Source organism: Microchirus variegatus (genome assembly GCF_963457635.1).
Source record: "Microchirus variegatus genome assembly, chromosome: 8".
NCBI lineage: Eukaryota > Metazoa > Chordata > Actinopteri > Pleuronectiformes > Soleidae > Microchirus > Microchirus variegatus.
The window spans coordinates 21602397-21615081 of record NC_139809.1 but is presented as its reverse complement, the minus strand read 5'-3'; the positions used below and the strand labels follow the sequence as shown (position 1 = coordinate 21615081).

General features: G+C 39.9%; 1 protein-coding gene across 1 annotated transcript; it reads right to left on the bottom strand.

The window, feature by feature from the left end:
- Nucleotides 1-206: 206 nt before the first annotated feature.
- On the bottom strand, nucleotides 207-7540 carry miox (myo-inositol oxygenase; the record flags this gene model as incomplete). Its single annotated transcript, XM_083894030.1, has 10 exons — nucleotides 7435-7540; nucleotides 7275-7355; nucleotides 6992-7072; nucleotides 5437-5599; nucleotides 3319-3386; nucleotides 2733-2842; nucleotides 1120-1187; nucleotides 963-1012; nucleotides 402-514; nucleotides 207-315 (listed from the first exon to the last, which is right to left on the bottom strand). The coding sequence occupies exons 1-10, from the start codon at nucleotides 7450-7452 to the stop codon at nucleotides 207-209; spliced, it is 861 nt and encodes a 286-aa protein (XP_083750156.1). The 5' UTR covers nucleotides 7453-7540.
- Between the last annotated feature and the right edge of the window lie 5145 nt (nucleotides 7541-12685).

Sequence of the window (12685 nt, the reverse complement as noted above, 5' to 3'; positions counted from 1 at the left end):
ATCTTTAAAATATTAAGATAAGCCACAGTAACTGGTCGACTCATGCTCATCTCTATTTCATTTATTGTTATGACTAAATGTGTGTTCAGAAGGCAGAAAACCCAGCTCTAATATTATAAAGCAATTGCAAATCAGATGTGATCGCCATCTCATTAACAGCTGATTTGTCACAGAATAGTGTTTTTGCCCAGTTGTTATTGTCTCCTTCACCACTTCAGTGTTCCTGGACAGTACTTGTCGATCAGAGACTGGTAGTAAGGCTTCAACTTCTCCACGTCGGGGAGTTCAGTGGTTTTTGTGTACAGGTCAAATTTGCTACAGAGAGGATAAAAACGATCCAGCTTCAGTTCAAAAAGGGGCAAGTGGACAGTGTGAAATTGAAAAAGGCGGCAATAACTCACTTGAATTCTTTCACCCAGGGCAGCATCTGCACGTCTCTGTCGTTGCACAGGTGCATGTAGTCTCCGTGGGAATGCCATGGGTAGAACGAGTGGAAGCGGATCATGTACATGCCCTGAAAAAAAGATGGAAGTGGATGACTGGGTGAAGAAAGTTGATAGTCTGTTCAACTTGACTGATCCCCTTAGTCAAAACCTAAGGAGAACCTCTAAAAGCTTATATATCTGTGTAGGTTCTCATTCATCCAGTTCATAGATCTCCCACTGTCTTTGAATCAAGAGGCTTCATCTCTAATTCAAGAGGCTTCTTCATTTCTGACAGTTGGTGGTAAAAAAAAGGAGTTAAACCTGTGTGGGATTTGGACAGAAGGAACTCCATAACTAAACCACTATTTTCTCTGGTGTAAACCAGTGTATGTGAGTATCTCCTGTTGTTATTTGCTGATCCAGGAGCAAATCTCATATGTTGTGATAAAAACCAGCCGTCGCAGGTCAAACACCAGCTACTGCATTCGTTCCTGTAACAAATCGTTCAATCATGATTTAACATGATAACAAACTCACCTCTTCTGGGATGGAGCAGTTGTTGAACTTCAGGACTCTGTAGAGATACTCTGAAGACAACACACAAGTTCAAAAGACATGATTGATTGGAACATAGCTTCCACAATGAATGTGTGTGCGTGCGTGCGTGCGTGTGTGTGTGCGTGAGACTTCATACCATCATGGCCCCAGGACATGAGGACTTTGTCGAGCCCACAGTTTGGTTCATACATCCCATATTCAGTGCTGATGAGAGACAAAAAAGAACCTCTTACCTTTCAACAATTCAAAGTGCTTTACGTAAAACATTAAAAAGTAGTCATAAAATATTTTTCAAAATAAAATAATACAAATTATAAAATCAAGAGTATCAAAGGAATAGAGGTCACAGTGCAGTATTAGAGATTACTGAAATACAGCGGCAAAAGTCTTCACTCTTGATTTAAAAGAGGTGAGAGTTGCAGCAGACCTGCAGTTTTCTGGGAGTTTGTTCCAGATGTGTGGGGCATAGAAACTGAACGCTGCCTCTCCATGTTTAGTTCTGACTCTGGGTACACAGAGCAGACCTTTTCCCAGATGATATGAGAGTTCTGGATGGTTTGTAGCTAAGCAGAAGGTCAGAGATGTATTTTGGCCCTAAACCATTCAGCGCTTCGTAGACAAACGATAGTACTTTGAAGTCAATTCTTTGATGCACAGGAAGCCAGTGTAAAGACTTCAGAACTGGACTGATATGATCTACTTTTTTGCATTCTGAATGAACTGCAGCTGTCTGATGGACGTTTTGGGGAGACCTGTAAGGACACTGTTACAGTCGTCCAGCCTGCTGAAGATTAATGCATGGACAAGTTTTTCCAAATCCTGCTGAGACATAATCCTTTAATCCTTGATATATTCTTCAGGTGTTAGTAGGCTGACTTTGTCACTGTTTTAATGTTAGTGTTGAAGTTCAGGTCTGAATCCATGACAATGCCTAAGTTTCTGTCTTGGTTTTTAAAACTCCCATAGAGTGGTCCTGTTGCACATATATGTTAGTTATGGAGGTCTACTTACATACATTAACTTGTTTTTATGGCCAAAACCCTCCTAGTTGCTGTAAATGAGCCGATAGAAATCTCTCCTTACTGAAGCTCTCATCAGCCGCGCTGTTTCGGACTGAAATCTCACCCCCAGAAGACAGCTCTCAGAAGCGCGGCTCCCCCCTCTGGAACGGTGGATGCACTGCACCTCATTATCAAAACATTATTTAAAAATAGCTTTGTCACGACTCTCTGCCGCAGTCCCTTTTACGCCTTTGACCCGGAGTCAGACCCAGAGTCAGAAGACACTAAGCAAGAGAAACACCTCCACAACGGACGTTCTTCTTCTGTGGTTCAATGTACGCAACCAGGATCTGCTGTTCAGGAGAACAGCTGTTTACGTAACCAGAACGGGTTTTTTCAGAGATCTCACTGAGCCCGAGATTACAATAAAACACAGCGTTCTCAGCTGTTTGTTTAGAACCTTCAGGGTTTCGTAAACGAGGTAATGTTGCAGATACACACTAAACATGCCTGTTATTGTTTTTGATTTAACTGAAACAGCACAGACATACATTAAAACTGTTGGATTATTGTTTTATTCATCAAAACTTAAAAAGTAAATTTCCTGTTTTGTCTTTTTTACTTTTTACTTTCGAAGACCAAGCAAAAATCCTGGTAGTATTTATGAAAAAAGTAAGTTAATAACAGGGTTTTTACTTGTTTATGACAAGATAACCAAACACAAATGACACAGCACAAGGATACTAACTTGTAGTTGGGGTTTTTGTCATCTGGGTTATCAAGGAAGGTGTTGTCTCTGAACACAACTGACTTTTGATACTGGCATCCCACAGGGAAGGTGTCGCCCACTACAGCCCACTGCAGAGTGCACACGCACACACACACACACACTGAGATATCTTTTGGCCACCATAGTTCACCGACGTGCTCAGGAAAGAGAGGGGTTACAGGGAGAATTGTGTGCCACTGTGGACTGAAATGTGATTCACATTCAATTATGAAGAATCAGTTTGAAAAATAGAATTTGAAATTAAATGTTTTAGTGTGAAAATATATTTAATTTCAAATTTAATTCTTCAAATCATTGTTTTATTCCATACATCCAGGTCCTGGGATTAATGCAAAACCAACAGATGCTGATGGATAGAACTATGTTTACATCAGCCTTGAAGTGAAATTGAACTACAACAGTAGAAGAAGACCCTAAAATTATATAAAGAGATGTAAATCATAGAAGATACAGATAATAATGAGAGGGTTTGAAAGGACAAATTAAGCTTTATTGGGAAGGAGCCACAACGAAGCTAGAATTCTGGTTTGAATCTGTCTCTTACCTGTGGTTCTTCCCAAAGACCCAACATCTTCCCAACATCATGAATCAGACCCACCAACTGGAACCAGTCTGTGGAGGATATGTATGTTTACTGGTACATATCTGTACATACGTGGAGATGTGGAGGTATGAAGGTTAGTGGGAGCAACACTGTGTGTGAATGACAGTGAGACTGCTGATACAGAAGATGCAAGGAGTCGAGGTAGAGAGAGAGTGGATGAGTTTAAATACCTGAGGTCAACCATTCAAAGCAATGGAGAGTGCATTGTTAGTGTAAACGAGGAATCCTCCATATTCACTAAGGTTAACTACAGAGTTCCTCAGAGTTCTGTCCTCGGCCCAATTCTTTTTACCCTGTACATGCTGCCACTAGGCAACGTTATCCGGAAACACAACATAAATTTCCATTGCTATGCAGACGACACCCAGTTATACGTATCTGTATGACCGGGCGATCCAAACCTCTCAATTAAACTCCAAGATTGTCTTATATAAACACAGACTCAGAACTTTCTGATGCTTAACACAGAAAAAACTGAGGTCATGGTCCTCCGGCCAAAATATATAAGACCACTTTCAAGTGGAGCTAGGCAGTAACACTCCAGTCCCTTGCACTACAGTAAGGAACCTAGGAGTCCTGTTTGACCAGGATTTATCACTGGATGAACACATTAAGCATATATGTAGAACAGCCTTCTACCACCTTTGGAACATTAAGACAATTAGAAATATTATATCACGACAAGACTCTGAGAAACTTATCCACGCCTTAATAACCTCTAGGCTGGATTACTGTAACTCCTTACTGTCTGGATGTCTTAGTAAGTTCCTGAGAAGCCTTCAACTTGTCCAGAATGCAGCAGCACGGATACTGACTGGAACCAGACGACGTGATCATATAACTCCTGTCTTGGCTTCTCTTCACTGGCTCCCAGTGAAAAGTAGAATAGATTTTAAAATACTTCTACTCGCATACAAGGCCCTGAATAATCAGGAACCAACTTCCACTTTCAGTCAGACAGTCTGACTCGGTCTCCGCCTTTAAGGTGAGACTGAAAACCTACCTTTTTAACATAGCCTATAGTCAAAACTAGATCAGGTCCTGATTAGAATAGTCTATCTTATGCTGCCATAGGCTTAGACTGCTGGGGGAATTTCCCATCATGCACTTAGAATGAGCACACAGACTTTGCATGAGCCGCACTTTCTCTACCCCGTCCTCGATTTCTCAACCCTCACGACTTACCCGATGTACCCCCATGAGACTCTGTCATCCCCAAGTCTCTGACCACAACAGCCTTCGCTACAGGCTGTGACAAACCCAGTGATCCAGATGGATCCTAGCATTTAAAGCCTTTTCACTTTTGATTCTTTGTCATTATGTATTGTATGTTTTGAGTAACATCTACTGCACATCAGTCCGTCCAGAGAGTGGATCCCTCACCTGTGGTTCTCCCTAAGGTTTCTACCTTTTTTCCCTGTTACAAGGGTTTTTTCCCTGGTAGTTTTTCCTTACCCTGGTCGAAGGTCACAAGGACAGAGGATGTTACCAACCCTGTGAAGTCCCGTGAGACAAACTATGTTTTGTAAACTGTGGGCTATACAAATAAAGATTGATTGATTGATTGATTGACAGAGAGGTGGAGAAGAGCGCGCAGGGAGGAGTGGATGGAGATGAGTATCAGGGCTGATGTGTGACAGAAGGGTAGCAGCAAAAGTGAAAGTTCAAGCTCTACAAAAGACGGCAGTGAGACCTGCTATGATGTGTGGCTTAGAGACCAGGATGGACAGGATTAGGAATGACTACATTGAGGGACAGCTGAAGGTAATAAAGTCAGAGAGTCAGGGTTGAGATGGTTTGGTCATGAGCAGAGGAGGCAAAGTGATTATATTGGACAAAGGATGTTGAAGATGGAGCTGCTGAGCAGGAGGAAAAGAGCAAGAGCACATTTTTATGTTCAAATACATTTTTGATGACCTTTTTTGCATGAATAAAACTGGCAATACTAAAAGTTTCACCAAACAAATTAAAAACAGCGGTAAGACGACAGAGTGAAGACCACTAACAATGTGAAAAGAAAAGAAGAAGAAGTTTGTCTCTCTCTCTCTTTAATGTGACCTTTGTCTGGGTGAGCTTGGCGGATGCCCTCAGCCGTCTGGAAGGCGTGGTAAGAGTTAGGAAAGTCCACATCAGGGTCAGATTCATCCACCAGCTGGTTCAGAGCCAAGATGGCGTCCATCACCCTCATCTGGGTGTGGTTGCAGGCTGTCCACTGAGAAAGCTAAAGGAGGCAAGAGGAAATTAACCATGAAAGTGAAGCTCAGTGACTTCACTTTCTTCAGTGAGTATGAACCAGGAAATGAAGGAGCTTTAACGACAGAGGAGCTGGTTCTGGGCTTTATTCTCACTGGATGTGTGTGATGACGCTTTCTTTGTAATGGTTTTATATCTTAGAACGTGTTCGGCTGTGAATTTAGCTGATTTTAGAATCTTTAATCCATATTTCAGTTCATCCACTACAAGAAATAAATTTCAACAAAGTAAAATAAGCCTTGCTTCTGGGAAATCATTCTTGTTTTTTTGCCCTAAATAAAATCTAACTTTGATTCCAACTGCTCCTGGTTTGTGTGTTCACGAGTCACTACTGATTTGTTGTAATGTGTTAAAATGCACTGTTACTGATGTGTATATAAGGTATAAATAGTTAAAGTTGGCTTAATCAAATAAAGGAAGACCCATTTGAGCTAAATTACAAGACGGACTTAACCTTAATTTAAATTGAACTCTTAAATGAGTCTAGTTTTTCGGTCTGTTTTTCTTTTATTTATCTGTTGTTCTGGACAAGATTATTTTTCTTAAAACAATTTAAATTTCAATCAGTTTAAGAATGTTTGTGTTATTTGTGTTAGGGGTGTTTTTGCAGCATGAAACCTACACCAAACTCACTCAGTGACACTTTAGCCTGTTGCTCTGTGTGGCTGCAGGTGCCTCTGTCAGCCACCAGGTGTCCTTCTTACACTTTGTTAGACTTTGAAATGAAAATAGACACTAAAGTGATCGATCAGCTGATCTCACTTTATCCTGGGTCAGGTGATTTTAAATGAACAATGTCTTGTGGAATCTTTAAGTGTGTGTGTATGGGGTATAATAGCACTATTAAAATTACTTAACTCTGCTCAGCATTATTTAAGAAAAATCTTCCTTTATTAATGTCCATTGTGACCATTATAGCAGTATATACATACATATGTATGTATATATATGTATATATATATATATATATGTATATATATATATATTTACTATTATAAGTGTAAAACATGTTCCATAAATCTTATATCTGTGTGGTTGTTTACAGGTCAAAGGGAACAATAATAAGGTGAACAATGGTCACTTAATGCTTAATTATAGTTAAATAAAGCTCATTCCTTTATTATTACTCCTGTCATTTTATAAACCCTTATGACTGTTATTATGATTATAATTATTGAAATGATGACATGGTTTGGTCGAATCTATGTCCAGTGAAAATTTGAAATTCACAAAATGAGTGTTGTGGTACATTTTCTGAAGGTCCTGGACTTTATTTTATATATTTATTTGTTTATGTAGAAGTTCACTTTATTTTATTTTGTTTATTTTATGTATGTTTGAGTTTGTGTGATTTTCTCACCTTTTGCTTCACAAAGTCCACAGTTTGGTTGGTGTGCATCAGCTTATATGTGTTGAAGACACGTTCAAACAGGCTTCCACTCTGAGAGAGAGAAGATCAACAACTCTTTATGGCTCTTTATGTCACTTATGTCAGAAAACAAAGTCACAACACACTGTTTTGTGTCACTTTTGACTAAAGCGAACCACCAGTGCCAGGATCAGCTGACTGTGCACAAATAAAAGACTTAATAAACAGCAGGGTTTGGGTTAATGAAGTGTTAAATGTGCTGAAGAATTCTTACCTCAAAGTTTCTGTAGTCTTCTTTCTTCTTGGCTTCCTCCTTCTCTAAGTTGGGACGATATGTCAGAGAGGGATCTGGATCCTGCATTTGAAGGAACAGTGTCATCGATATTGCAATGCAATCAAAATTAGATGGAAAAGAAAGCAAAGCATCTACGTACAACGTGAACGACCCTCATGTTTGTCAGCTGAGATGTTTGCTGTGTGCTGATGATGATAATGTTGTTATTGATGTGTTTGTCCTCCTGAGCTCAGTGTCTGTCGCTCTCTCTTCATATAAACTTGTTCTGTAGTACTCGCTCATGTCCAGTCACTTTTTAACCAACCAAACCACACCTAATTGGGTACAACCTTTGGCATGACTACAAACACACGTGTGTGTGTGTGTGTGTGTGTGCGTGTGTGTGACTTTCTCAATCCTGATGCAGAATGACTCAGCGATTTTTGTTTCACTGTGTAATTGTTAATTCAATCCGTATATTAAATAAACATAACTATCCGTTATTCATCCATCACATGAAAAGAAAAATACAGGTAATTAAAACCTGTAAATAAAAAGTGAAGTTCTGCTTTCAGGGAGTTCAGTTTTTTCTTAGTAACCTGAGTCCGACCAAACGCTCACATCTCAGACGGCCACCAGGGGTCCTCCTGAGAAAGAGAGGACAATCTGTCTCTGCACAGTAAACACAACATTTGAGCTTTTCAAACCAACATCAAGTTGCTGGACTGGTGCATTAAAAAGTACGTTTTGACGTACAACTGTGCTGACCTGAGGTCAGGGCTCGGATACACACACACACACACACACACACGCACACACACACGCACACACACACGCACGCACACACACACACACACACACACACACACACACACACACACACACACACACACACACACACACACACACACACACACACACACACACACACACACACTATTGGTTTGGCTTAAACGTCCTTTTCTCTGTTGTTCTATCGTGTATTAGGTCAGGTGGAGCTGAGGTCACCTGAGGTCACTGACCTTTGAGGCAACTTGTGTTTGTGATGTTGGGCTATATAAATAAAACTGACTTGACTGGACAGTGTACTGTGGTCACTGCAGTCACTTTATTGAACTGTGAGTATTATCATGGCTGTGCTGATGGATTTAGGGGATTGCAAGACACACACACACATGCACACACACACGCATGCACACACACACACACATCCATGCACAGTCAAGTTTCAAAGACTTCTGAGGACATTATATTGACTTTTAATAATATTATAAGTCAATGTGATACATATATTATATGTAAGTCAATTATTTCCTGGAGACTTGCTCTAACCTTAAATACTACTGGCCTAACCCAGACTTTAACCTAACCCTAACCGTACAATATGTCTTCACCTCAAAATCATTTACATTGTGGGAGGTTTTTGGGGCCACACCGTTGGTGTAGGGTTAGCACTCTCAGCGACCTGTCCAGGGTGAACCTGGCCTTGTGCCTAGGGCTGCAACTAACGATTATTTTAATAATCGATTAATTGGTCGATTATTTTTTCGATTAATCGATGAATCGGTTAAAAAAAAGAAACATTTGTAATTGCCACATCTTTATTCAAAAACGGAACATTTCAAATTCACAGTGCAAACAAAAGTGTAAAAACAACTGGTTATTGCTCCAACGTCTCTGAGCTATCAAAAGTAATATTAAATGATTAAAAAAAAATCAAAACTTACTAGAATAACACAAAAAAACATACAATGTATGATATACATACATTTTAAGTATATTTAATATGTTGATTTTGACCCTGTCTGACAGCCTAAGCTGTAAGTGCTTTTACAGTGACTCAACGAGTAATCGATTTTTATCGATTTTATCGATTCGTTGTTGCAGCCCTGCTTGTGCCCTATGTCTGCTGAGATGGACCCTAATGGGGTGCAGTAGAAAGTGAAGACAAGTCCCCATAATGGTCCTCACAACAGGAGTAATACATGGAACACATTACCCAACCCTTATCAACCCACAGGGGTCAGGAGTAATTTACTGTAAAGTCCTGAATCTGCTGCTGCTCTTCCTGGACCATTGTTTTTTTTATACCAGTTCATAATTTCTTAGTTTATAATTACATAATTTTGTCATCAGAGACATTTAAATCAACTGATCCAGATTTTATTGAAGTATCTTTCTTATCAAGTGACCCTTTAATAGGCGATACTGCAAATGTTGGTATTGATCCAATACCAAGTGATTACAGGGCCAGTACTTATTTTTTACTTTTGCCTTTAATTAATTGGTCATTATTATGATAATAATATAACACAGGACAACATATTCATACTACAGATTTGAGGGATTAGTGTATATTTTTGAGTTCCAGTAAAACAATTAAGATGTATTTCAACTGACTGAATATATGATGATAGTTTAATCTCTCTGCTAAATTACATCTCTGACCACCAAAAAAAACAACAACATTGGGGCCCACGGTTGGTGTAGTGGTTAGCACTCTCGCCTTTGCAGCAAGAAGGCAACAAGAGCCTTTCTGCAAGGAGTTTGCATTTCTCCCCATGTGTGCGTGGGTTTTCTCCGGGTTCTCCGGCTTCCTCCCACAGTTCAAAAAAACATGCAATGAATGTATGTATGAATGATAGTGGTGGTCGGAGGAGCCGTTTGGGGCACATTGGCAGCCACGCTTCCGTCAGTCTGCTCCAGAGCAGCTGTGGCTACACGTAGCTTACCACCACCAGTGAGAATGTGTTTATTAATAATGGCCAATTTGTAAAGCGCTTTGGGTGTCTAGAAAAGCACTCTAGAAATGTAATGAATAATAATAATAATAATAATAACGTTAATTAATGCTGGAAAGATCTTCCACTTCTAGAAATTGCTACCTGGATATTGTTGAGGTTTTTGAAAGTCCTCTGTCAGTGACGTCTGTCTCTGTGCCAGGGGTCTGGTTTGGGTTTGAGGAGCTCCCTCCTCCTCTCTCCCTTTGCTTTGCTGCGCAGAATTTACAGTTTTTAAGTCCTTGTACAGGTTTGTAATGTTACCACAGGATCTGCATATAGATATAAAGATATATAGATTACTTTCACTTTGTGACATGGTCAGTTTTGACAAAAATCCTAAAGAGGTCACATGCACGCATACGCACACACGCACGCGCGCACACACACACTCATGTCATGGTGAACTTGACAAATGCAGCATGGTTTACAGTTTCCTGTCTCCTCTGTTAGACAAACCCCAGCCTTTGGTGGAGGATTAAAACACATAATACAGGTACTATTACAGTATTAGTGTATAGCTTTTGTCCCAGCAGCAGCAGACTCTGTGTGAAACAGGACCAAATGACTCTCAGCATGTTGTGTGATTGCAGCATTATTTCATTTATATTGCCAGGATTTTCATGCTGATGTTTTTGTTTTTCATTAGAGTTATACCTGTTATGTCCTCCCTATATCTGTCCTATCTGTCCTTTGACAGGGTTCTGTTCTGATTTGAGGTTTGAATTTTTTTGTCAATATGAAAGCTAGTAGCTTTCTAGGCGCAAAACAAATCTACCTGGGGTACAAGTCACATATACTGGTTTTAGGGTTAGGTTTAGAATTGGCTTTAGGTTAAGTTCGACGACGTGTCCTGTGTGTGTGTGTGTGTGTGTGTGTGTGTGTGTGTGTGTGTGTGTGTGTGTGTGTGTGTGAGTGTGTGTGTGTGTGTGTGTGTGTGTGTGTGTGTGTGTGTGTGTGTGTGTGTGTGTGTGTGAGAGAGCCATCATTATCACTAACACGGTATAAGAATGTCTCACTCATAAACCATGTGAGCGTCAACATTAAAAAGTCAGACCTCAGACTGTGACGTTTGACTGGTGTTTTATTACACAATGATTCCACTGTAAAAACAGAGTTAGACCAGGATCAGTTTCAGGCACTTTAGAGAAGGACACTTGACACATGAAGATGTGGTGAAGAGGAATATTTACAGCACATTCATTTTAGGTTAGATAACACATTTTCACAAATTCAAGGCATAATGATGATTATAAAGATGTAAGATGTGTGTGTGCCACGTCTTGTTATTAGTAGATATTCTGAAACAAGCAGGAGCCTAAAATAATGAATCAGTAAAAAAAAGGTGCATTATGTAATAAATCTAAAGCAACTGGCCATAAAATCCTCCTAATATGTCACAGAGACTCAGGAATAATGTTCATATAACAAACTGAACTCATCAACAACAACAGCACAGACAAAATATTTGCATTAAAAAAAACATTTTGCAGACTGCAAATCATGTTTATGTTTTGAAATCATGTTTTGGTGTCATGTGGCGCCACCTACCGCCGTCTACCAATCACTGCAGTCAGTAGAGTCTCAGCTGCCGAGCAACCACGGGTTGCCAGTTACATCATAAATCGAAACCTAAAAGACCTTGGTATTTTGAATTTGAATGTAGTAACCGTTTTTGGCCACATTCTTACATATGGTGCCTTTAAGGCTCAAAAACAGATGTTAATCCAAAAAGCACTCTCTGGTCGGGTTTGTGGAGTTGTGCGCTCTCTGGTTCACATTTTAAGCTGGTTGTGTTAAGACGTGTACAGACAGATCATGGATTAGTGTTAGTGGTTTATTTTGGCTAACTGTGCACTGTGAAGGGTTAACTGGGTTTGACTGCTAGTTTATTCCTGGTTTCCATTCACACTGAAGCAAAGCTACTTGTTTGCAGAGGGAGCAAATGGATTAGCTCAGATCAGAAGGATCAGAACTGATGACGACAGCAGACATTAGTTGAACACTTTTCCTCTGACACACTTAGTGTCTAAAGATGTTGTGTACATGCCTTGGACCACAGTGTCACTGCAGTGTGTGGTGACGGCTTAAATGAATCAACACTGACGTGATTCAAAATGTCCTTATGTGCAAACGTAAAAAATCCACTTCATTATCACTTGCTTATGACACTTTTTCCATTATACATGTGGAACACAGTCACTGAACATAAGTGAAATACATCTGAAGGGTTTGTTTCTGCAGTGCTGTCGCTAAATACACCAGACTCCCATGTTCAATATTGAGATTTTAGAAATGTCCTTGCTAAATGTTGGAGATTAACACGACTGGTTTTATTCTTTCTGCACTCATGACTCTTCCAGTGATGACACTCTCTGACCAATCAGCTTGCTTGGAACCTCGTCAGAACAGGTACCAAAAAAGCAGTAGGTACAATCACTAATGGAAAAGCAAAGAAAAACGAGTAGAGCCGAGTAGTGCTAGACCTGTATAATTAAAAAGCACCATTATAAAGTCATACTGTGATTCTACCCATTTGAATCATTGGTGGGATCTGAAGAGTTGACACAGAACTGCTAGCACTATGTTATAAGCACTTACAGAAAACAAAGGTTATGGACTATACACCTG